General features: G+C 49.1%; 7 protein-coding genes across 15 annotated transcripts; 3 read left to right on the plus strand and 4 right to left on the minus strand.

The window, feature by feature from the left end:
- Positions 1 to 128: 128 nt before the first annotated feature.
- On the plus strand, positions 129 to 1,033 carry FOXG_02264 (uncharacterized protein; the record flags this gene model as incomplete). The annotated part of the gene is made up of 3 exons (XM_018379647.1): positions 129 to 356; positions 409 to 708; positions 767 to 1,033. The coding sequence occupies 3 exons, from the start codon at positions 129 to 131 to the stop codon at positions 1,031 to 1,033; spliced, it is 795 nt and encodes a 264-aa protein (XP_018235719.1).
- A 329-nt stretch (positions 1,034 to 1,362) lies between these two features.
- FOXG_02265 (uncharacterized protein) lies at positions 1,363 to 4,264 on the plus strand (the record flags this gene model as incomplete). Of its 2 annotated transcripts, XM_018379649.1 has the most annotated exons (6): positions 1,363 to 1,583; positions 1,639 to 2,505; positions 2,563 to 2,695; positions 2,757 to 3,426; positions 3,481 to 3,904; positions 3,952 to 4,264. In XM_018379649.1, the coding sequence occupies 5 exons, from the start codon at positions 1,363 to 1,365 to the stop codon at positions 3,744 to 3,746; spliced, it is 2,157 nt and encodes a 718-aa protein (XP_018235721.1). In that variant the 3' UTR covers positions 3,747 to 3,904; positions 3,952 to 4,264. The 2 variants fall into 2 exon arrangements, with proteins under 2 accessions (XP_018235721.1, XP_018235720.1); XM_018379648.1 differs by having other exon boundaries at positions 3,481 to 4,264.
- Positions 4,265 to 4,377: 113 nt separating this feature from the next.
- FOXG_02266 (uncharacterized protein) lies at positions 4,378 to 9,213 on the minus strand. 2 transcript variants are annotated; one of them, XM_018379651.1, is made up of 4 exons: positions 8,970 to 9,213; positions 6,833 to 8,841; positions 6,330 to 6,685; positions 4,378 to 6,278 (listed from the first exon to the last, which is right to left on the minus strand). In XM_018379651.1, the coding sequence occupies exons 3-4, from the start codon at positions 6,578 to 6,580 to the stop codon at positions 4,757 to 4,759; spliced, it is 1,773 nt and encodes a 590-aa protein (XP_018235723.1). In that variant the 5' UTR covers positions 6,581 to 6,685; positions 6,833 to 8,841; positions 8,970 to 9,213; the 3' UTR covers positions 4,378 to 4,756. The 2 variants fall into 2 exon arrangements, with proteins under 2 accessions (XP_018235723.1, XP_018235722.1); XM_018379650.1 differs by having other exon boundaries at positions 6,330 to 8,841.
- A 2,432-nt stretch (positions 9,214 to 11,645) lies between these two features.
- Positions 11,646 to 12,740, minus strand: FOXG_02267 (3-isopropylmalate dehydrogenase; the record flags this gene model as incomplete). Its single annotated transcript, XM_018379652.1, has 5 exons — positions 11,646 to 11,938; positions 11,998 to 12,199; positions 12,307 to 12,363; positions 12,449 to 12,676; positions 12,732 to 12,740. The coding sequence occupies 5 exons, from the start codon at positions 12,738 to 12,740 to the stop codon at positions 11,646 to 11,648; spliced, it is 789 nt and encodes a 262-aa protein (XP_018235724.1).
- A 3-nt stretch (positions 12,741 to 12,743) lies between these two features.
- FOXG_18266 (uncharacterized protein) lies at positions 12,744 to 12,983 on the plus strand (the record flags this gene model as incomplete). The annotated part of the gene is made up of 2 exons (XM_018398329.1): positions 12,744 to 12,839; positions 12,897 to 12,983. The coding sequence occupies 2 exons, from the start codon at positions 12,744 to 12,746 to the stop codon at positions 12,981 to 12,983; spliced, it is 183 nt and encodes a 60-aa protein (XP_018235725.1).
- A 263-nt stretch (positions 12,984 to 13,246) lies between these two features.
- FOXG_02268 (uncharacterized protein) lies at positions 13,247 to 17,405 on the minus strand. 7 transcript variants are annotated; one of them, XM_018379655.1, is made up of 4 exons: positions 16,867 to 17,405; positions 16,042 to 16,444; positions 13,836 to 15,935; positions 13,247 to 13,756 (listed from the first exon to the last, which is right to left on the minus strand). In XM_018379655.1, the coding sequence occupies exons 2-4, from the start codon at positions 16,065 to 16,067 to the stop codon at positions 13,555 to 13,557; spliced, it is 2,328 nt and encodes a 775-aa protein (XP_018235728.1). In that variant the 5' UTR covers positions 16,068 to 16,444; positions 16,867 to 17,405; the 3' UTR covers positions 13,247 to 13,554. The 7 variants fall into 7 exon arrangements, with proteins under 7 accessions (XP_018235728.1, XP_018235730.1, XP_018235729.1 ...); XM_018379657.1 differs by having other exon boundaries at positions 13,247 to 15,935; XM_018379656.1 differs by lacking the exon at positions 16,867 to 17,405 and having other exon boundaries at positions 16,042 to 16,774.
- Positions 17,406 to 20,761: 3,356 nt separating this feature from the next.
- FOXG_02269 (uncharacterized protein) lies at positions 20,762 to 24,107 on the minus strand. Its single transcript, XM_018379660.1, has 5 exons — positions 23,691 to 24,107; positions 23,488 to 23,563; positions 23,070 to 23,418; positions 21,745 to 23,021; positions 20,762 to 21,696 (listed from the first exon to the last, which is right to left on the minus strand). Exons 3-5 carry the CDS (start codon positions 23,320 to 23,322, stop codon positions 21,397 to 21,399), a joined length of 1,830 nt encoding a protein of 609 aa, XP_018235733.1. The 5' UTR covers positions 23,323 to 23,418; positions 23,488 to 23,563; positions 23,691 to 24,107; the 3' UTR covers positions 20,762 to 21,396.
- Positions 24,108 to 24,111: the final 4 nt, after the last annotated feature.

The following is a 24,111-nucleotide window of genomic DNA, read 5'->3' on the forward strand; positions in this document are numbered from 1 at the left end:
CTGTCTCTTGGACGCCGTCATGGCCACTGCGTCGGATCAAATTCTGGACTCGAAAACTGTTTCCACATAGCTATCGGGAAGGAGTTAAATGTATTGGCTTCGCAAGGCCACAAGGTCACCCCTGTAACATGGTCATCGGTGTCGCCAAAGTGAGGGAGCATGAGCACCTCATGATGCGGTTGAACAGTGTTCCCTTGGAGCAGCGGGCTGACCATCCACGCCTAGAAGAGGCTGTGAGACTCCTTCTGTGCCATCACCACAAGCACACTGATTTCGATAAGGAGCTAGAGGATGCTTCGCAGAAGTTTCAAGATGCAGCGGAGGCGGCGAAGGAAGCAGAGGCGGCCCGAGTCAAGGTATGTAACTGTCCTGTTCACGTTATCGTGCTTGACTCCCAACATCAACCAGCGGGAAAAACCCACTCCCCAGAAGCGGCCCGGCATTCTTCGGATGACAACCGTCCAGTTCATCACTCCATTTCCGCTTCCTGTGACTCGTCGAGGAGCCGAGTTGGCCGAAGGATCTGCCGCGAACTCGGGGAGATCTGGGCGCCGGCTTCAAGCCAGAGACATCCCTTCTGAGTCTGAGTCTGACTCGGACTCGGAGAGCGATGGTAGTGAAGATGATGATGTTCATCCCCTGAAGGCTTGGAAACGTTACGACTCCAAGTGGAAGGCAATAGAGAAATCTGGGTTGGAAGAAGGGCTTGTAAGTAACAGACTATGCTCTTGTCTCTATAGCACGACTAACGATACCTTCATCATAGCCTGTGGTAGACCAAGTGCCGTGGCCCGTGGCTTCAGGCAAGCACCAAGATGTCAACAAGGAAGCGGTCGCTACGTTCTTCAATAATGTTGCAGATGAGCATGACAAGACCGATTGTAGGGCGATATCCTCGCATGAACGCATGCGCTGGTACTCTAGAAATGTCAAGGACACCTTTGGCCGAGACGTCTATGAAGTAATCTTGAAGAAGGAGTTGAAAATGATTTCTTCAGCTGCAAAGGAGTTCAGGAAGCTATACTCGCAGTAGTGTGAGTGTGGCTTGGTACTCTGTGGCAGTTGAGTATTAATGGGTTCTGGCTTATGTTTCTTTTCTTTGGACGGGTATTGCATAAAAATACAATACACGCTACTTAGGGCGGGCGGTCTAAGTCTGCTCAGTGGGAGTCTGCGTTTCCTTTCCGGCTGCTGAAGCGGGTTCCCGTTCCATCGTACTATTCCTACATCTACATCCGTGGCCGACCAAGATGAGCAGTCTTTAGAACTTCTCAAATATGCCATAATTTCTCACCTTTTATATTCCATTTCTTGTCATTTTTTGTATGCCTGGCAGCCTAGTTCCTCGACCATACTTTGAAGATGTCGGGCCAGAACAATTCCGAGAGTGATCCAACACTCGGCGATGCACTCGCGCAGGATGAGATAATTATAGATGCTGTTCCCGCCGAAAAGAAAGAAGAGAGAAAGGAAATACCTACGCTGGACCAAATTGCACCAAGATGCGTCATGAGTACTGGGCTCACAGCTCAGAACCCCCGCTTGACGGCCCAAGAGTCATTCTGCGAGCTACTCCGTTGGTGGTAAGTCACAGTGATATCTAAGCCTGATCACTGAAGCTGACATGACTTCGTATAGGAAAGACAGAATCATCGAGTCTTCTGGCTTGCAGCTGACCGACTTTAACGTCGCCATGGAAAAGCGTGGAAACCCTCCCGATGCAAAGATCCCCGTGGAGTTCGCTTTCACTGCGCAAGATGGATCTGGAAAACCGCTTGGCTATATTCACTTCATGAACAGCAGAGATGGCAAGGGCGGCACCGTTACAGTCGCTGTACGAGACGTGACTCTGCAGCCGAAGATGGTACTCCCAGACGTCGAGCCCCCCAAGGAACCCCGAGATGTTCGATTCACCCACCGTCCAGAGCTCGGCTTGGGAAGAGCCGTTCTCAACTTTTTAGGTGCCGGTACAAACCATGGTGTCACCTGCAGAACGGGTAGTTACAAATACAAGTTCAACTTTGACCCAGATGGCGAGCTCAAGGCCTTTCTGACAGCCATGAACCAAGACAAAATCAACGAGTTTCGACGATCTACAGTCCCACAGGGCAGCCGATATGTCCCGTTTCAGCCGCATCCGAAAACTGACACCATCTTCACCATCGGCGCTGACAGCAACGCACTGGGGAGAGGCGGGCGAGGCAGATACATATACCGTTCGAAGGTCACCCCCAAAGAGTTCAACACGTGGTGCGAACCCGCCTTGTTTCTACAGGAAATCAAGGATGATGATATCGTCAAGACTGAGATGGGTGATCTGATCCTCGATTCAAAGTTTCGTGGCGAAATCTACCTCAAAGGCTTTCTCCTGAGTGACACAACCCGCAGGGGTTATGCCAGCTTGTCGGAGAGGCCGCTCAGATTCGGTTACAACATCCTCTACGGAACTCCAGATGAGAAGATGAAGCACATGAGTTCGCTTGGGGAAGAGTGTCAAGCTATCATGTCCATCTAGGATCTGGCGTTGAAGCAGAGACCTCATCTCGTGGGACACCTCAGCAGCTTGCTCGACGACTGGGGCTGGGGAGATGTTGAGCTGGCGGCACAATTCATCAAGAGAGACACCATCTTTCTTCTCGGAGATTATCTATTTCTTGATCGCTCAAAGTGGTACTATCCCACCAGCTCAAGGCCGGTGTGTCCTGGATTGCTAAGACTTTCGGCTTGGTATGTGCTTGCTAACAATCCTTGAATAGAAACCCGAATACGAAATCAATCTCCCGAACTTCGGTCGACAGGCAGTAGAATTGCGAGACTCGTACTGGTCTATCTTGAAGCCCTACAACACGTTCTATAGAAAGTTGTACAATCATATTCCTCGATTGCTTAAAGAAGAGCCGGTTTCTATACCTGATACTCAATTCGCCGTATTTGTCGACAAGGCTCTTCAGTCCTGTCTATTTGCATGCAAACATACAGAAACTCTCCGCGTCATGTTTTTCGACGCACTACGGTTTCCTCATTGGACTATTTTAGTTGACGATGATGTCGTCAGAGTACCCAACAAGTGGCTCGATCGCAGAAATTTGGGGCTGAGCTTTGACATTCTGAGAGATGCGTCACTGGCGGATTTGATAGTGGCAATTCCGAGCATCCTGTTTCATTTCGTCCTCAAGCAGGTCGTCATTGGCAAAGAGTCATTTGACCGACAAAAAGCCATTGCGAGACGGAGGTTGCTGGACTATACACGAGAAGAGCTTCACTCTAAGGTGCTGAATCTGAACTTTGAGCCTGGTTCAGGGGCAAACTTAGCAAATGTCTCTTGGGAGGCTACGTTTTCCCCACGGAGTGGTTCAAACTATCATGTCCAGCTGCACCAGACAGAAACATGTTCGGATCACCGGAACGCTGTTCTCGTTCGAGACAGTTAGTCAACCCCTTTCCCCTTCACTGGGAAAGCAAAAGCTAACAGATAGATAGTCCTCCCCACAAGTCCAACCTGCATCAAGGATACATGCCACATCTCGGAGGTGTATATCACAAAGGAGTTCCGACGATACTGCATCAAAGATTGCCTTTTGGGGCAGGAATATTTCGGTATCGTCTATAACCCCGATGAGCCTCTATCCATTCCCCTCGTCACAAGTACTTTCACGGTACCGCTGGACGTGAGCACCGCCGATGATCATGATGTTGAAATGGCATTGGAGGGACTCGAAGATCTACAAAGCCAACCATCTTTTTGAACGCCACCAGTCGCTCACTTCTACCTACACTAGAGATTTCTTCGTGACTGAGGGTATGCACAAAAGATCTTCGGGTTTATATATAATCCAAGCTAGAAGAAGCAAGAAACTTGGGACGTACTCTAAACGAAAAAGAAGAAAGAAGAAAAAAAGACTCAGTTAAGTTCAGTATTATGTAGGGGGAGTCTGGACTAATTCTTTCTAGCACCTTGGTTTAAGGTTAGAGCTTCTCTTGCTCTTTGGGGCGAGGGTATTTGGACTTCAGACATGGACAGGCGTGGACAAAGCTTTGGTGAGATTAGGGAGGTTGGGCGATGGCCACGGTACAGACAAAAGGGGTATTTCTAGAAGATCTTCGTTGGATCTTGGCAAGAAAGATTAAGGTTGGAGGTTCATTTGTTCTCACATGCGTTCGGAGCATCTTCGAAATGACCATTAATAGAACATAAAGGCGTCAAGCCTCAACGCCTTTCCAGCCTTTCAATTTATAGTACGAGTTATCAAACTAAGGTTTCCGGGTGAACCTAATCGTCCTTAAGTCTAAGCTTATACTTTAAGCCATTGTCGTATTCAGTAGTGATCGCCATGAATAGTCATGGCCAGGTATCACAAGGAAGCATTAGAGAAGGCATAGATAGTCCAACGACACGTCTCCAGATTAACTACATATCCTATCCTATCCTATCCTATCCTATCCTATCTCGTGCCCTCCCATATATCATCATATAAGCCAAGAGATCAATATATACATGAGAAGCGAAGATAAGGAATAACAAGCCACCCTCTTCCGCGACATTAAATACACCAAAATAAGCATCCTCCCAATTCTACCTCGCCATGTCCTGCAAAGGAGTGTACGTATGCGATTCCAATGGCTCGCGATGAATTAAATAGTCTGTGCTCTGCTGCCAGGGACAAGCGATTTTTACGAGAAGTAAAGGGGTAAAAAAGAATAAAACAAGAACCAATCCGGCGGCGCTATTGGGTTTGAGTTAAATGACTCATGCTTTTTAGATGAGAGCGACGGCACCGAGGATACCAGCCATGAAGGCAAAGACGGGAGCCTTTTTGGCGGTGGCAGCGCCAGTAGCAACGGGTTTAGGGGCGATGGTGGGAGTGGCAGGGACGGTGACCTCAGGCTGGGTGACGACCTCGGTCTCGGGAGCCTGGACAGTGGTGGGCTGAGGAGCGACAGTCTCGTAGACGGTACCGCCACCTACGGTGTGGTAAACCTTGGAGTACTGGGTGACGACCTCGCCCTTGCCAATGGTCTTGACGATGGTCTCGACAACGGGCACGGTAGTGGCAACCTTTTCGACGATGACAGAAGTGGAAGTGATAACGTTGGTGATAACCTCACCCTCAACGGTCTTGGTGACAGTGACGGGATAAACCTCGTACTTGGTGTGGTAGACAACATCTGTCTCGTGCTTGGTAACATCGGGCTTCTTGACCTGGTCGTATACGGTGGTGTGGACCTTCTCAACAACGTACTCAGTAGAGGTGTAGACCTTGGTGATGACCTCGCCGGCAATAGTGTTGGTGACGGTGACTGGGTAGACATTGGTCTTGGTGTGGTAGACAACATCGGTCTCGAACTTGGTCACATCGGGCTGCTTAACGTGCTCGTAGTCAGTGGACTTGACGACCTCCTCGATGACGCTGGTGGTTGTGTATGTCTGAGTGACAACCTCACCGGCGATGGTCTTGGTGACTGTCACAGGGCAGACAGTAGTTCGTGTCCTGTAAACAACATCGGTCTCATGCTTAGTCACATCGGGCTGCTTGACATGCTCGTAGTCAGTGGACTTGACGACCTCCTCGATGACGCTGGTGGTCGTGTATGTCTGAGTGACAACCTCACCGGCGATGGTCTTGGTGACTGTCACAGGGCAGACAGTAGTTCGTGTCCTGTAAACGACATCGGTCTCATGCTTGGTCACATCGGGCTGCTTAACGTGCTCATAGTCGGTAGACTTGACGACCTCCTCGATGACGCTGGTAGTTGTGTATGTCTGAGTGACAACCTCACCGGCGATGGTCTTAGTAACTGTCACAGGGCAGACAGTAGTTCGTGTCCTGTAAACGACATCGGTCTCATGCTTGGTCACATCGGGCTGCTTAACGTGCTCATAGTCGGTAGACTTGACGACCTCCTCGATGACGCTGGTAGTTGTGTATGTCTGAGTGACAACCTCACCGGCGATGGTCTTAGTAACTGTCACAGGGCAGACAGTAGTTCGTGTCTTGTAAACGACATCGGTCTCATGCTTGGTCACATCGGGCTGCTTAACGTGCTCATAGTCGGTAGACTTGACAACGTCGTAGATGACGCTGGTGGTCGTGTAGACCTCGGTAATGACCTCTCCAGCAATAGTCTTGGTCTGGGTCACAGGGCACACTGTTGTTCTGGTAACGTAGTCGACATCAGTGTAGTGCTTGGTGACATCAGGCTCCTTGACTGTGACATCGACAGTCTTGGTCTCAGCAACAACGAGTGTTGAGGTTATGAGCTTGGTCTCACAGTAGGTGCTGTATATGGTTATCATGCTGCAGTCTGTTGGTAGGCTCTGAAAAACTCACGTTCCCTCCTTGTAATGAGTATAGGTGACAGGGCAGACGGTTGTAGTGGTGTAGGTCACGGCGACCTCCTTAACCTCATGCTTATAGCCGCCCTTCTCTCCGTATCCTTCGTCTTGTCCGTACTCGTTCTCGCCGGTCTCGTAGTCTTTTCCGCTCTCATAGTCTGGGCTCTCGTACTCATCTCCTCCCCGCCGGATGTTGTTAGCCAGGGCCGAGGTGGCCAAGACCAGAAGAGCAGCAGCGAACTTCATGATGAAGAAGGTTGAGAGGATTTGTGATATCAACGAAGGTGTTATAAAGCGAGTGCAAGCTATGAGCAAGCGATGGTGATTTGATTGAGCGAAGGTAGAAGTAACCTGAACGAGTTGGTTACTTGTGTATACACAAATCCAATCAAGGCTGATCGAGAAGTGGGAGAGGCTAAGAGAATGGATGGAAGAGATGGAAGGAAGAACTGAGAAGGTTGCAGACTTATATCTGTAACTTGTCGAACCAAAACCTACCTTAGATGAGAGAGGTTGGCCGAGTTGGCCTTGACAACCTCCAAACTTTCCAGGCCAAGTCACTCAAGAGACTTCACTTCTCAAACTCCACCCTTGGTTGCATTAGTCTGACTCTACCTGCGAGGGGACGATAACCATCATGAGGGAGGGGTGCGAATATTGGCAAGATGTGATACGGGCATCGTGAGTCCAACCACTGTCAGAAGGATCAGAGGATGTGGCTGGAGCTCACTGGAGCAACCATGATGCAGGAGGGATGCAATCGAGAGGACTAGCTGGCTAGCAATCGGCTGGGAATGGCAATAGGTTTCCTACAGTGAGAACCTGGGTCGACGGTGAACCAAGAAGTGATGTCAATATCGTGCACGGAGGTCAGCAATACTGTGTTGGTTAATGGCCAAGACTATTGGGAGCTCCTTTGCGTAAGGTTTCGAAAGCTCCCCCTAGCTAGGCAGATCCGCAACAGCAGGGCCGAAATGTCGGCCTCCCTCCAAGCTCAACAAAAGATCCTGCCCTTGTCAGTGGATGAGGCTACCAGGTTGTCAGGTTGTGTAAGGCCAGGCCGTATTGACCGCTTGATTTGGCCATTCACTTAATCAGTTGATCACTGGATCAGCTTGCATTCAGTCCGGGGAACCTAGTAAGACGGGAGACGGCATGAGCAGCTAGAATGAGACCTGGACACGAAGGAACCTGCGATATCTCTGTGTAAAAGACAGCAAATGGCGGGAATAGGGACTGCATCTCAACGGAACTGCGTGGCACTCGGTGACCTATAGCGGCGGGAAGGACAAGCTGGGTCAGAGGAGAGAGACTCGTGTAAACAAAAGAGGCGGAAACAATGCAACTCGGGTTGGATGACAACATCAGCCAGCTTCGACGATGCAGTTGAGCCAAACTCATTCTGCCAATATGCACCTAGCAAAGTATACGGTAGCCGAAGCTGAACTATACCAAATCACGATATGAGCGGTTTGTTGTCGATGCAAACTGCAGAACCGGTCACTCCGCTGAGGTTTGATACGCAAATAATCGGCATCTTGGACGTTTAGTGCCCAGCAGCAGCCAACAAACTCTGGAGCCTCTTGGAGCTAGGGCAGTCTGGCGTGAAGGTCCAGGAACCCAGCATCGCTACGTGGACGGGAGTCTTGGCGCCATGTCAGCCATGACACAACAAAGACGCAGAAACCTGCTTGTCGTGATAGCAAAAGAGCATGAGTAAGGTGGTTGTGATTAGCATTGTAACCATAGAGATAACTGTAAAGTTAAGGTAGGGTGAGCAGAGGCAGCATGTAATGTCAGCAAGCCTCATTAGGAGAGTTTTCGCTTAACAAGCAGAGACGCCTTGCTTAAGATGGCTAGTGAGGATCGTCCACCCCATATATGTATATGTCGCCAATCGACGATTTGCTCGTGATAGTGAGGCCAAAGAAGTGCCTGGGTTTTGGGGGAGTGGGGTCCCCCGAGCATCTTAGTTGGAGTCTCCGGGGATTTGTTAGTGAATATTCCCGTTGTAACTATGGCATTGCAGACTTGGCAGCCGGATCAATGGGCCGAGAAAAGAGGCGGTCGGGATAAAGAAATGGCCTGGTTTCCTGTGCCATCTTTTCCAATATAGGAATTGTCGAGCGGAGTGGCCAGAGAACCTTAAGCACACCGGGCATCATAACCGCGTTGATATAAGCCACATGTGGTTGCTGTGGCACATGGCTGTTGTGTTAATCGAGACTCCCGGAGGTTGGGAGGCAGATTTGATAAACAAATCCATGGCTGGAAATTGACTGAATGGCTACCTAGAAGTTCACGATACACCACTTGAAGAAAAGAGAACTGGCAGGGGCTTTGAAACTGGTCTTCGCGGTGGCCGGGTTCTACGGCCATGTGGTTCAGAGGTCGGACGGCGAGGACATCGAATGCGGGCGCCTTTTGCAAGCGAAGCACAGCATTTTCGTCGATTGCTGGCCATTACGAGATAGAACTGCGGGTCGGAACCAATGGACATGTCAGGTCTGACAGAGAACGGAGGATTAGCCAAGGACGAGCACGAGCACCCAGTTTGATAGCACAGCATGAAAGAATGCACTCAAGAGCTGCAGCCACCACGCCTTGTGCTTGTGAAAGCCTGTTTTGTTCTCACCTGGTGCCAGATGCATGAGGCAGGGAGGAAGAAGAGCTGTTGGCCATGGAATCAGTGGTTTCGTCCCTGGATGAATCGGTTAATCCAGGTCAACAAGGGAAGGGATAGATGGAGGTCAATGTCGCATCATAACATGGTCCCTAGCGTATCGGTCCCGTGTCATTAGCGCGCACCATAATGAGACGAAACAACCAATGCTGAGCTAGATGGCGCCATAGTTGTCTCGGCATGCTGTAGTGGTGTGGAGGAATAGGGCGTTGAATACGAGAGAATACTTCCCTAGGAGGGATTGAGTTTTTTGAGTAACAAGAGAGGTTGAACGGTTGTGGTTGTGGTAGCCTGAGGAACTGAACACCACCTCACTACAATGGTCCAATACGGGCAACTACCAACCCACCTGACTGACTGTTGCCAGTATAAGTCGTAATTTCATCACTCAACCTCGCTATATCTCAAAGCCTTTGGTTCAGAAATCTTTCAAATAACAAAAGCCACCAACAGTACCCAAGTAAGGATAAAGGAGTTACAGGCAGAGACATACTTAGTTTCGGCATTTCGCAGCTCTCAACCCGTACGTGCATGACGCCAAATCAGCCATGATCCAACACTGACGAACCAGCCACCGCTATTCAACTCAGTTATCTGCAGTAAGAAAATATCGAACTGATGCTCTGTGTCTTTGCACACTCGAGTTACACCACGCTAGTGACCGGAGGGTGAACTTATTTCCTCTCCGGGAATGGTTGCCACGAGGATGAGGCCTTCATGACATCAGATATGAAGAGTATCTTAAAGATCAAAGCTGCTATAACTTAAGCTTGGACACTTCAGCGAAAAAAAATCCCAATACGAAACGAACTAATCAAAATCATAGCAGGTTGCACGGCAATCAAGGTGTAGTGTAGCAGAAGGACTCACTAAAGAGCTGTACCTAGATTGGCGCTCTTCGTATCCTATCCAGGTGGTGTGGTCACTGATGTAGCCTATTCTGCTATATCAGCCACATCTTGCACCTCACGAGTTGCCAATACAACCTCAATAACGCTACGGCAGCTCCTCGAAATCGAACAAAGTCGATCCCGCTCTGTCCCGGGCTAAGATCGGCGGTGAAAGTTCTCAGCTGAGCATGGCCAAGCACGTTACTAACAAGTTTACTGTGATTTTTTCCAACTCTTGGACCTTTAATCGACTTTCGTGTCCGCTTGTATCCCAACATGCACGTGTGGGTGTGCCCACTCTGTCGATTAGTAGATAGAGCTACTGCAGTAAGAGCTCAAGTTGTTGTGCTCCATAGACTCATCATTGGCTAGTCTCACATGCCATGCTTTCTTTTCCCCTCCCTCCATACAAGTAGCAAATCAGGCACAGCTGAGATGTGTGTACCTTACAGCAGGACGAGAGCACAGACGGAACAGCTCAGGCGTTGTTGTGTTGTATTTGTGCTGCGCTGTGATAGCTGGTCATGTCTCATCACTTGTAGTACGCAAAAACAAGAGGGACATTATGAGGCCCTGAATTGGATAGAGAGAGCATCCCTTTAGCACTGTATCACTCAAAAACAATAGAGTTACCGCCCTAAGACAAGACCGAGTCGTATCATGACTTCTCATGCAAGGCCATGCAGGCTCCACCAATGGTCAACCTCGACACTTTTCTGATATCCATCCCTCCACAGTGACCCATAGCCATATTGAAACGAAACAAAGCGATTTGATGAATTATATCTTTTAAAGTTATAGTATCAGCATAAGGCTTCAGGCTTATTTCCCTCAAGTCTCAAACGTCATGACTTTTTTTTACTTTTTCCTGCCCCTTGTTAGCCTCCCTCTTTCGATGTCTCCGCCCTTGTATTGTGCTGTTGTCTAGGGATGTCACCAATGTTTGCTAACTTTCTAAACATTGGGGGAAAAACTCAGCTAACTCTGTCTCCCACTGCATTGCTTGTCTCTCGTCTGGCCAAGAACTTCTTACTTCTCTGCTTCTTTCGGTAGTTTCCGTTCCGAGAAATGGTTGCGTTTTGGACCCCAATGTAAAAGCAAACCTCGTGTTGGTGTTGGCAATGACTAAACGCACCAAGTGCAGCAGACTTACATAGAGCAAGGATATGAACTAGCTGCACGTGGAAACTTGTTACTGCATAACCACATGGCCATAAGAAAATAGTTGATTTACATGGGTAGTTTAAACCTGGGCAAGGACTGATCACGATTAACTATGGGTGAATGGCTTGTATTCATTCTGCTTACAATATGCATTCCTGCCTTACCACCTATTGAACAGCCTCAGAACACTCGTGATGCATGCATATCCAAGGCTTAGCAAAGCCCTATAGCCTGGGCGTTGTCATACGCTTGACTCACTGGCGATTTTAACCCACCCGTGTCTTGAATTGGAATGACCTTGGCACTGATGTTATGCCCGTAGCTTCGGGCCATATTCCACGCTGCTCAACATCACCTCTCCAGGGTAGCCATCCTCCATCTTGTATGAGGTATACCCTGCCATGTCACTCTATGTGTGAGTCTCATGACCATAACTTTGGTGTCATTTTACGGTCTCGTATTCATAAGCCATCGCCATGCCATATCGTGAGACAAATGCAATCTGAGGCTTCCATCATGCTTCCCAACCACAAACAGATCGCTTTTCAACCCAGTGCATATTGAAACTTTCAAGTCACAACCACCAGGGTAACATCCTCTGCAGCAAATCACGCCAATCAGACAACACCCCTTGAGGCTTGAGAATCTTCTTCAGCTCCTCGACAACAGCATCACCAACCACCTCTGTGGTAGCGTTACCACCCAGATCCTTGGTGCGCAGACCACCATCCAGAGCCACATGGACAGCCTCCTCAACAGCCTTGGCCTCCTCAGGCAGGTTGAGAGAGTATGGTTGGAGCATGGCGACGGGCAGGATCGTACCAATGGGGTTGACAATGCCATTGCCAGAGATATCAGGGGCGGAACCTAGTAAACTTAATCAGCTTTCCAAATTTAACAGAACAGGAGAATAAGAGATCACCCACCGTAGATGGGCTCGTAGATACCGTTACATTTGTCCTTTACATCAGGAACACCGCTCAAGCTAGCACTGGGTAGAAGGCCAATTCTGCCGGGGATAATACTAGGCTCATCACTGATGATATCACAAAACAGGTTGCTCGTCACAACAACACCGTTAAGACCAGTATAATTCTTCACCATGATCATAGCAGCGTTGTCAATCAACTGGCGCTCGACCTTAAGATCAGGAACTCCTTCTTAAACGTCTCCGTCATGACCTTTCGCCATAGGCGACTGGTCGCAAGCACATTAGCCTTGTCAAGAGACCACACCTTCTTATCGCTGAGATCACGGGCAAGGAATCCAGCCAGACGGGCAACACGCTCAACCTCAGCATAGGAGTAAGGCTCAGTGTCCCATGCTGAGCAGTAATTTACACTCACCAAAATAAATACCACATGTGAGTTCACGGACAATGACGAACGGAGAGGCGTCGACCAGAGAGTCAAACGCGAAGAAATAAGGTCGCAGGTCGCCGTATGTGCCCATCCTTTTGCGAAGCTTCAGAAGGCCCTGCTCGGGTCGGAGAGCGCCGGTGCCCCATTCGGGACCGCCGATGGAGCCGAGGAGGACGTCCCCGGCGTCCTTTGCGGCGGCGAGGGTCTCGTTGCCGATAGCGGTACCGTTGGCATTGATGGAGCACTGAGAGAGAATGTCAGACCTGGATGTGTGCATGCAATGTGTGCTCAGGACTTACACCACCCATGAGATGGTTCTAGAGGTTGAACTTGCCAACGCTGGGCTTGCTATCCTCAAGAGTCTTGAGAACCTGATTGACCAGTCAGTTAGTCATTACGCTCTTTCTGTAAGCTGTCGCACATGTTTCCTTACCCGAATGCCCTCAGCAACAATCTGTTAGTAGTTCGCAGACGTTCAAGCTTTCAACTCCGAAGCTCGGGACCGCAGTGGTCACCAGCGAGCACGACAATGCTGTATTCGACCATCTTGAATTGTTTTTGAAACTATTGAATTAATTGACAATGAGAGGGAAAAGAAGACAAAGAGAAGAATCGATTGTTGGAGCTTGTTTGCTGAACCTCTGTTGCTGCCCCGCATCACCAACATTCTTCCCCGCCATTCCGAGATCGGGGACATAAGCTCCGCAGGCCGGCTTTTGATTGAGTGGTCCGCTCGGGCCTTACGGCAGAGCTAACGGAAGTGGGCATTCACGACATTGGCCAACGAGAGAAGAGGTCAAGATCATTTTGGGTAGTAATCGGAAGCTCTGGAGTTCTCCATGTTTCGAGGCCTCGATCATAGCTCAGGATTCCTGACTATTCCATTCCTGTTGTAACTATCACGCGTGGACTATATGTTTGCCGTGTTGGCCCCTACATGACCTTGATGGCATGTGCTCACTTAGGTCGCCTTCTAAGCAACTGCGGATTACTTGACCCTGAATGTAATATTTTTGTCTGAAATGCCAATATTTATGTATGTACTCGATCAAATGCATTCGTTATCCAGTACTCCTGTCATCCCGTCTACTCCTTCAAGAAATGCTCATACAACCTGTTGCCTTATCGAAACGCCCTAAATGATTTGCTCGCCAATGGAGACGCTACAGGTAAACCTCCCATCAAGTTTCCACGTCCTGTATCTCGCATCCGGCCTCCTCGCATGTTCGGTGTGTTGGCACAGAATGAGCAGACATACACTCTTGGTTGAGTCCTGAGGTCGAGATTGATACACTTTCCGTGGAGCCACATTTCACAGGACTCGCTGTATTGAGTGTCAGCTCCGTTCATATTAACTCTCCGACAGCCATTTGTTCTGGTGGCCACACTCTGGCAAAACTTACCACTGGATCATGGAGCCGTCCCCCTCGTCAGCCCCCTTTCGGTTACAGAGACATCTGACGTGTCTGTCTGTGATAAGGCTTGACTCGGTAAGGGTCGACGGCGAGTTGCTATCACCTCGAAAAGGACCAAAGTGTCCACCCTGGAACGAACGGTGTTGTCCTCCTTGTCCCATTGGATTCGATCGCTTTCTTCGATCCTCCATGACCTTACGAAGCTCGCTAGCAGCATCCCCAATCTTGTCCCTGCGCTCATACATCATCGTCTCATTCTCACTGTCCGCATCGTGTTGCGATCCTCCAATAGTATCGTGTATACTACTCGTGCTCCTGTCACTAACACTACGTCGCGAAGAGTGAAAGATGGACCCAACCGGTCTCAGGGGATCAGGTAACGCAAAGGACGCATTGAACGAGTTGTTCCTGCTAGGAATAATGATAGGCTCGTCGTCCGAGGATGATTCGTCATCGTCCGAGGGACCCAGGTCTCGTGGTGTTCGACTCCTATCACGAGTGAGTCCTGGATGATTGGCACTGGGCTCCCAGTCCCACTCATTAGGTACGATCGTTGTCTCTGCGCGAGCTCTGCCCCTCGAGTCGATGGTGAATTTCACAGCTGTTCGAGTGGATTGGTGTTGTAGTGCTGGCCCCTCAGGGATGGAGGCCAAGCCTGAAAGGCGGTGCTGGCTCTTCATTGGAGACAGCCTTCCGGTTGGTTTGGCCATAGGCCGATTTGGGGGTGCACTGTCGCTATTGGACCCGTTGCTGGCTTGTGAGACTGGCCGGGCCGGTGCAAGTTTGGGTAGCACAGGTCGGTTCTGCGGTTGGGCTCTCTTGCCACGGTTCTCGCTGAAACTCCTACCCATTCCAGGCCGAGGGTTTGCTTTGACAGGGGATGGTGCAAGCGCACGATCCGGTGCCTTTGTAGCCCTCAAGTCCTTCATGCTCGTTGATTGGCGGATGTTTTCACCCAAAGGTGTTCTTGATCTCGATTGGAAAATCGTGGCTTCAGCGGAGCCAGCCTGTGTCACTGGGATGAGAGCAGGGTTATCCAAAACAGAATTGTGTGGAGGTTCAAACAGCAATCCAGGGTTTACTCCATTCATGGACTGTCCAAGTCCAAAAGGGTCATCTAGAGGAGCGGAAAGGGCAGCAGACATGGCAGCACTTGCTGTAGTAGCACCTGCCGAGCCCATAGGCTTTGGGGCAAGAGGACGGTCACGTTGCATCGTTTGCATAGGGTCTGAACCTGCGGAAGCGAATGGTGCATTAGGGTCTTGAAAGAGTGGTACCTCGCTATTCCAGTCGAAGGAACCTGTGTGGCGGTGATGACCATGCTGAACAGGTGTCGTCTGAAAGACATTGGAAGGCGATGCACTAAAGTCAAAGTCCATACCCATCGAAGGATCCCAGAAAGTGTTAGGTGTGGCAGCAGGTGCTGTCATGGGATATGCAAACATGTCACCAGAGGAAGCCATCAAGGCAGCAATATCATGTTGCTGTTGTTGTTGAGAGTTGCCAGTGAAGTCGGGCTGGCCGAAGTACTGATCATTTTGCATATTGAGCTTGTCGGCGAGCTTCCGCGCTCCCCTACGTCCAGTGGGTGGGGGTGTCGCTGTCTGCGAAGGCTCTGCACCCTGAACTCCGGCTTTCCTAGCCTTCTTGGAGGATTGAGGGTGTTTGGCCGGATCAGGACTGGGCAGGGGTGTTGTATCGGTTATATATTCTTGAGGTACGGTTACTGAATTCGGGGATGAGGCCAAGCGACGTGATGGCTCGACCGGCGGCAGTGGTAGATTTTGGTTCGAAAAGTGATTCACATGAGTTGCAATTTCAGCAGCAAAAGTGTCGTTGGATAGTAGCCTCTTGTGCTTGCTGGAAGGTGTGGCAGCACGAAAGTCAACGAAAGAATTTTGAGATCCGCGGAGATTTCCAGGAGTCGAGTTGAACACGGAATATTCTTCAGCAAAATGCGGAGTCCAACCCCCAGCGTCGGTGAGTGAACCTTGCCCGGGTTTGGGGGTTTCGAAAACGGGACTGGGAAAGGTGTCGGAGACAGGTGTTTCTGCGGAAGTTGGAGGGCGGTGGTTCGAATTGGCAAAACTGTACAAACCCGGATTGGTCAGTGAATTTAATACGGATGTCATGTTGATGATAGATCGGTTGATGAGAAGGGGAAGAATTGGGCAATGCTGTGAATTGAGCTTGCCTTGAAGCCAGTTGATCCCCGCTCATAGCAACTCTAATTGCTTATCATAAAGGCCAACTCAGTTGCAGGCCGAGGGGATGCTTCGAGTTCGAGGTTGATGATGTGCACGGTCGGTCACGTTGCCGTAATAGAGCACTAGCAAGAGCTAAAGTTTATGCAAAAAGCTGAAGAATCGTACTCGAGAAAAGTGTGAAACAATAAAACAAGGTCGAAAGATTGCAGTTCGTTGATCGGGATCGTGTCAGGTAGAGTGTCGAGCTCGGCGTGGGCAGGCTGTGACAGGTAGAGAAAGATAGAGAGAGAAAGTCTATTTAGATGTCGCAGGTCGGTCGGTGCTCGTGGGTCATTATACAAGGTCGTAAACGATCATGGAAGGACGGAAGAAAGGCATTAAGGTCTAAGACTGTTTTGCTTGGACAAGCATGATTGTAAGCCACTGATGATAAAAAGAGCAAATGTGGTGCAAAGGGAGGAATGAAGTCGGAATGGAATACGGGATGGATAGGTAAGCCCCGATAAAAAAAGAGGAGGGGCAGGGAAGAAGGACCAGGTTAAAGAAAGGGAGACGACAGTTAAAGCAGGGAGAAAAATAGAAACCCCCGCCAAATGACGCCAGAGCAAACGAATAAATAGAAAGAAAGATGGATCGTTTGAGCCTAGAGATTGAGACTGGGCTTGTGTCTTGTCTCGTTGCCAATGGAGATAGAGAATGGATGGATGTTGAGAGGGATGATGGAGCTGCATGTTGATGGGGATACCGAGGCCAAGCTGAACAGATGCAGAACTAAAAGCAGATAATAGAGTAGACTATCAGATTACCCGTACCTTGACTTCCGTTAAACAGAATTATTTCATCGGTTCGCAGATTCGTCTTGTCTCGTCTCGCCTCGTCTTGTATCGTTCCGTCTCGAGTCTTCTCCTTCTCAACTCTCGTATGTGATGATGTCGTGATCTTGCGGGTGCCGACTTCGAGGATACCCTCTTCAGTTTAGGCAGAAGAAGGTTGAAGCGGTCCGTTCGTTTGCTCGCTTCGAGTCGGTAAATTCTCGATGGGAATGGATTGGATGGATTGGATAGGATAAGACTGCACGGGACGGATGCAGTGGATACAGTACGTGCCCGACCTTCTTATTTACAACCTACCTTACCTACCTACCTACACCTGAGCTGAACTCTCCAGTTGAGCTGAGCTGTTTGCAGACGGGAACTAGGTACTGTATATCTCGTGGTACAGAAAGAGAGAAAACACAAACAACTGCGAGACAGATACAAGAACCAGATAGGGCTGAGCAAATAAAAGCTATGAACATTTATTAAAATGAATCTACGGAGTACAACGTCGAGATCACAGGCTTGGTGGCGCATCAGCGCCTCTTCCTCCTCAACTTAGCCGTTGTTGGGCAACCGCCGGTAACGCTCTTCAGGGGGCTTCAGTGCGCTACGGACCTCTGCTAGCCAACCGCTGGAACAGACCTAGACTAGAAGAGGCACTGCCCGAAGCCAACGGCTCAGCTCGTGGGCTGAGAAGATAACAAGAACACTAACTATTTAGGTATTCAATGCGATGGCAGTTGGTTCTGTCATCGAGTGTTGCTATGCTCCAAAGTAAACTGTTACTGTTTAATCTTGAGTTGTGATGAGCTCAGCAGATGAGGAGAGTTGTAATAAAACTATCTCATCATGGTTGCACGCTTTGACTCCCGTCATAGGTATTTAGCTACCTAAAATAGGCGATACATCCCGATATGCTTTGATAGTATATGAATCCGCGGAACGCCGTATTGACTGATCATGATGATGATGACTATGACAAGTACAAGTTTCCCCCTCAAATATGGATGGTTACATGTATGTAAAAGGCAACTGACCACAGTTCTCCAACCATGAAATACAAATACCCTGTAAACTGCATCTCTCACCGACTGCTGACAGCCAACCAACAAGTTCCCGAAACCACAATCAGCTCACCACTTTGTCATCACCGGCTATTGCTAACTGCCAGCCAAAGAAAACTGATTCAGCCGCATGTCTTGAAAGGGCAGTAATCAACTGGGCAAGTCTGTCTTGAGACGTGAGCATCAGGCCCAGACGTTGCTTGAGAAACAGGTCGTGTATCACGTCACATGTTGAGACTTGTCAGTAATTAAGAGAAGTATCCAGGGCCTGGTGGCTTTGCACTCGTCATCATTATCTGGTTGTCGGGGCTCTTTCATACTAGTCGGGGAGCCGGCGACTTTATAGGTTGTCAATATTTTCTTTTTTAAGCCTCATGTCCATGGTACTCAAGTTATTCCTCCAATTACTTTATTTATAGAGTATGGGCCATATGATGCAATATTGTGTGCTAAGTTTCTCCTGTTTCGTCGAAGAGGAACATCCTGAGGTGGCTCAATATCCATCGGGGATAGTATGGACATACCACTGTCTGTCCGGCTTATGTACCTCCAGCTTCACATGTAACTGATGAATGAGTGAGACATTGACTTAGCAATTCTCGTGGCTGCTTCTTAGAGCCAACAAGCTGCCAAGAGACATAATATCAGCAACTTTCTTTATTAATAAGGTTTGAACGGGACGGAATCGAACGGTAAAGTCTGTGAATAGTATCAAGCTCGATACGAGTAAACTATGGACACTCCTGTAGCGGGCGCGGAAGTATTGACTCAGCAATCACAATGAAACTTGGGATGTTTTGAGAGTTTCATAGATGTTGCTCACCACTTTCTCAGACACAATCGCAATACTTATGCAACTTGATTCTACGACATCACTCGGCATTTGTCTTTTATACATGTTCTCTGAAGTTTAGATGACTTTCACGTGCCTCTCACGGTGAACCCGCTCTCAATTCCAGCCAGATGGTAAGGTGAAGAACCACAGCGGCTCATGATTGGCCGCCCACGATCGACAAGATGGTGTGTCTCTTCTGGAAATAGACCTTTCTCGACCGGGGTTTTAAGTGCTTGCATTTTCATTTCACCGGACATTCCAACTTTATTCATAGTCATTCTGCTATTGTCTTTCTCACGTGTTCTGATAAGTATATGTTTTTTAACTGCAAGTATCTTCCTGTGCTTTTGCTTCGTATCACGAGATCCCACAAATGGTGGACCTCTTACACATATATTTGTCAGTTTCTCAATTCATCATAGTCTCTTTACAAGCGAGGTTATCGCGACTTAGACGGAGTCTGCCGTGAACATCTACCGAGAGCCAAATCTGTCCTCTTATCCGAACAAACGTGCACCGATGCCTGCAGTATAAAACATTGTGTGTATATGTGGTCTTTGCGCATCACATCACCCTGATGAACATAACCCCCGTATAACACAACTGCCTTGCCTTATACGACACTATGCCACTACCGTCTATCAACTTTATTCACCCCCGGCCGGCTTAAACGTTTCCTCCATCCGGATGCCGCTCCCCGAACCGGCCCCATCCGGAGTCTCCTCCGCCAACGCATGAATATGGGAGATTAAGCATTTGTTTCGTCCCTACTCTATTCACACCTTCACACCCCCACGATCGAGAGTCCTGTCTCTTGTCAACACCCGTTTTGCCTCAATACAACAAATCTGTTAATTACAAGGATAAAATGCTTGTTGACTGCCGGGAATGGCCTTGCTCGTTGACGATGCGTTGTTCAATTCCCAGCCTCGCTTCGTCTGCCCCCGCAAAGCGAGAGATGGCTTGACAAAAGTTTAACTGACAGTTCAGGGTTCAAAAGTGACTAAAGTACGTTTCAGAAGCGAGGAGTAAATTTATTGAGAGACCCACGCGCTTGTTGTGTTGTGTTGCGTCGGCCAAGTTACGAAATCCACACCGAATTGTTCCGCCTGAGACTTGTACCAGTCAATTAACGCTGTATTATGTTTCCATTACGAGTATCCGTACAAACACTGGGTTCATGACCCTGGCTCTTCTCGGCCTCGGGTACCTGTATCAGAACCTGCCAAGTCATCCTGATGCTGATGCTGTCACGTCAATAGCAGAAACAACATGTGACGATATCTTCCGTTTCCTCAATGCATCAAACTGTGCCTCTTCTCGCTTAGCTTCAGTATAATATTACAAGAAATCTGTTAAGAAACATCACCCAATTCGCCTACCTGGAGTGTACTTGGTAGCTAGCACATACCAATTTCTGCAAAGTCCCCCTCGCAAGGCTCGCATATGAGTTCCTGAAACGGAATCTGGCTGCCTTGGCTAGAGTTGCTAGACCATTGGCACGATCAACAAGGGATCTCCGCTTCCCGCTCACAGACTTGTCAGCCTTGGTTACTCAAGATCTCGTCCAATTAACGATATAACGGAAAACACCAAACATTCTCCCCAGCGTTGCAGTACTCCCCTGGGAGAGGCAGAACACTTGCCGATCTCCCCTGGCCAAAAGATCCCTGGCCTTAACAGCCATCACTTATACTGCTACTCTCTCTTCCTCCAAGACGAATAATGCCCTATCAAGAACCGCCGAGCATCCTGCCAGCCCCTTGTGGTGCCACTTTTCCTTCTGCAAAGCAACATTGCATAGTTGCAACGGGCTGACAAGCCAGTCCTTGTGCTGTAATTAATTCATGTCACATCGTGCTTTTCGCCCTCGAAACAAAACGGATCCGACGATCCCTTTTCAAAGGCGTTTCACGGAGACTTCCGTTTGTCGCTGTCAAGTACAGAGCACAAGTCTCCGCCACTCATGTGAGCCAAGTTGCAGACAAAATCGAGAGTGCAAAATCAATAACAGTGATATTGGGTGACCGTTGCGTAGCTATTTCTATCTATGTAAATCCATGCCTTCGACTTCGACTGGCCAGCAGCATCGTCCATCTTGCTCGTTTCATTCATCAGGCTCTTCCCTAGAGGAAGGCTCCTAATCCTAAACCGACCATTCTATCTAGTGCAGTAAAAGCAAGAACTCCTGGGTATCTCTCAAAGTGAGCAGATGTAGAAAAAGAAAGAAAAAGAAGATAAAAAATAAAAGAAGAAGTAAAAAAATGATATAGTGCATCCTCCACTTTTTTCCCTAGTTCCCTTTCCGACATGTACTTTTTCCAAATTTCCCCAAGCTTCGAGTATGGGATGGCCTCGTCCACGTGGTGATCCCTCTCGAAACTGGTCGGTTCCTCCTCCTAAACAGGCCCCCAGAGGCAAGACAAGGAACAGAAATTAAACAGAAAACTTTAAGCACAGGGATCAACAAACTTATCCCTGGCTTCAACTGGTATCAAACATCATCTCAAGATCTTTTCGTAACGTAACGAGTGTGGTGCCATCCTCGACAATACATGTGCTGTCGTGGTACGGCGGAAATCAAAAGGAAAAAGTCTAAACTGTAAAAAGCAGAGTCGTATCGAGTTAAATCATGTTCGGAAATGGCTCAGTCGTAAGGACGTTTCCAGACATCGGATCAATGGTGTAGTGCTCCTGGGGAGCGAGAACAGAGGTGACTTGAGGGTGAGACGTGATCTGGGACATAGTAGAGGGTCTAGGCGTAGTGGCAAGCTCCATCGAGGAGGCAGGCATCTGGGGCGTCATGGGTCGTTGATGTTGAACTTCAGTCTTGGGCTTTGCCATGGTCGACATGGCCAGCGCCCTGGCGTTGCTGCTTTCGCGGCGACGCTTAGGTGTATCTTTCACCTTGAGATGTGTGTGACACTAGATATTGTTAGTCAAGGCCCCTCTTGGTGGGTTAGTCCGACTTACCTTGTACGCGTGTCTGAACCAGGTGGTTCCCTTCTTCTTGCTGCTGACAAGGGCAATCCACTGCTCGCAGCTACCACAGAGACCCTCCCAAACATCAGGGTTTCCATCCATGCGTCGCTTTTGTTGGGGTTCCTGGAACGAACTTCCGGTGGCGGCGCTAATGCCGTGAGAGAAAGACTTGTCATACCAGAAGGCAGAGTTCTTCAGCACGAGCCATCGTCCAGGCTTGCAGATTCCACACCAGCCCTCTCGCTTGTTGCCGTGACCTCGAACCCATCTAGGGGTGTAAAGGTCGCCTTCAAATCGCAACTCCTGCTCGCGGGGGATCATATCGGGATCCTCGGGGTTCATGTCCTCAGGAGGTGGAGGGATCTGCTCTTCTCGGAGAGCCGCGTACAGCTCAGGAGGGTCAGAAAGGTCGGTGTAGTGACCGTTGAGGCAAGCGGCATCTCCGTTGCTCTGAAGCATTCTGAAAAGACCGTGAGACAGAAGTGGCTGAGGCGGGGCGAAATGGTTGACGTCGGTTTGCCAAGGCTGCTGCTGGGCCATCTGAGATGGAAGCTGAGTCGGAAGCAACATGCTGTTTCTCTGGTAGACGGGGGTGCTGGGAACAACGAAAGGTGCTTGTTGCATGGCCTGGAGGTTGCCATAGTTGAGAGGCAGAGGAGTGGCACCGATGGCAGGAGAAGAGTGGCCGGAGTACATGTGCTGGTGGCTGTTGTAGACATCCGGGCAAGCATGGTAAACGTACTGGGCAGGCTTGCGGGTCGCCGAGGTGTTGTAAGTACCAGTAGACCATCGCTTGAGTCTTGGCCCCTCGACGCTGTAGGGAGCAGATCGAACATTGCTGGGTCGAGGAGACGGAGAAGCACCGCGGCCACGACTCTGAGTCCTCACAAGGTCGGTCCTCGACTGAGGAGTCATTCGCGGCGAGGCAACGGGCGAAAGTTGGGTGGAAGACATCATGGAAGTGCGGTTAGAAGGAGGTGGATAGTCAGAGCTGAAGGAAGGCGCCTCAGAGAGCGCTGCCGAGAAATCATCGAGAGGCATGTCGGAGAAGGCTCCAGAAGTGGACATCGAAAAGGAAGAACCGGACATTCGACGCTGTTTTGAACCATCATCAATGGCCATCAGATCTTCCTCGACAAGTGTTCCCTGCTTCAGGTCAAGAACAGGGATGGCTTCATCGGTTGTGAAAGAGCTCATTCCCATGGTCATATCGTAGTCCATGCCGTGAAGATCAAATTGATCTTCGACTTGCTTTTCCATCCACGATGCTATTTCAAATTAGTTAGAGTGATATCATGGGGCTCGGTTTTACTTACAGTTATCCATAGTTGTAGGAGGGTAAAAGTCTTGATGCATAGATCCGGGACGTGACATGGTCTCACTGGGGGTTTGCTGGAATGAAACTGAAGATGAGTCCCAAGATGGTACTGATGAGAAGTTCTCGGCACCGCAGAAAGAGAATCCCTGATAGATGGGCATAGGGCGAGGCTTAGACTGAGTAGCTGGTGTTGACCACATCTCGTCCGAGCCCAGCACGGATTCGTTTTCGATAAATTCGTTTGAGTTCATGTTGATTATAGGCGTAGGCCTAGATAGGTATGCAAGCCAGCTGTATAAATACTATCACAGATAGAAAAGAAAAGTTGAGTGTCAACTTTGGTGTTGCTGCGTGAATAAAGTGTAAGTATTTCGTGCATATGGCTCAAAGGAAGGACAAGAAAGTATGAAGCATACAGGTAGGGTGGTGGTAAAAGCAGGAACCCAAGAGTCCTTACAGGAGCGAGCCGTTAAACTATTATGCAGAATCTATCTGGCAAGGGCAGGGTGGTGTCAGCATGAATTCTCGATGAGATGGTGGACGATCATGGCAAACTGGCAAGCCCAGGTCCACATCATATCTGGATCTTCGGGAGTGCCGCGGGACATCTCGAGCTTACCTGGTCAACTAAGAGAGCAATGGCCAAGTCGAATGTGGGAGTAATTTCCGGGCAGTCGACATGCGTTGTAAGGAATGGATGTGTTGTAAGGAACGATCACAGTCGATTTGGGGATGTCAGGCGGTTAGGGTATAGTAATATGTACTATCGAGTAAACAGGATCCCTTGGACTGATGCCAGCGGAGACTGACGCGTAGAGAGTGAATCGGTTGTTTGTCTTTTGTAAAGGAAAGTGGCGTAGTTGGTTTAAGCCCTGTATATGAAGGAAAGGATAGCTAGACCTGGACTCGGATAGCGGTGGGTGGGCTTGCTATATTATATGGTTTGATGACATGCAAGTGTTTGTGTTAAGGAATGACTGGAGACAAAATGGACGAACAAAGTATGAGCTGGTAGATTTGCAGAAGAAGCGAAAGGTAGC

The sequence above is a fragment of the Fusarium oxysporum genome, chromosome 5 (genome assembly GCF_000149955.1).
Source record: "Fusarium oxysporum f. sp. lycopersici 4287 chromosome 5, whole genome shotgun sequence".
Lineage (NCBI taxonomy): Eukaryota > Fungi > Ascomycota > Sordariomycetes > Hypocreales > Nectriaceae > Fusarium > Fusarium oxysporum.

Coding starts and splice junctions, on each gene's coding strand:
- FOXG_02266 (XM_018379651.1), bottom strand. CDS start 6,580: ATGAAGTTCGCTGCTGCTCTTCTGGTCTTGGCCACCTCGGCCCTGGCT. Junction 6,279..6,329: donor ACTCATTACAAGGAGGGAAC/GTGAGTTTTTCA, acceptor AACCATATACAG/CACCTACTGTGAGACCAAGC.
- FOXG_02268 (XM_018379654.1), bottom strand. CDS start 15,979: ATGACATCCGTATTAAATTCACTGACCAATCCGGGTTTGTACAGTTTT. Junction 13,757..13,835: donor GACGGCTCCATGATCCAGTG/GTAAGTTTTGCC, acceptor CACTCAATACAG/CGAGTCCTGTGAAATGTGGC.
- FOXG_02269 (XM_018379660.1), bottom strand. CDS start 23,322: ATGAACTCAAACGAATTTATCGAAAACGAATCCGTGCTGGGCTCGGAC. Junction 23,022..23,069: donor TCCTACAACTATGGATAACT/GTAAGTAAAACC, acceptor AATTTGAAATAG/CATCGTGGATGGAAAAGCAA. Junction 21,697..21,744: donor GGTTCAGACACGCGTACAAG/GTAAGTCGGACT, acceptor AACAATATCTAG/TGTCACACACATCTCAAGGT.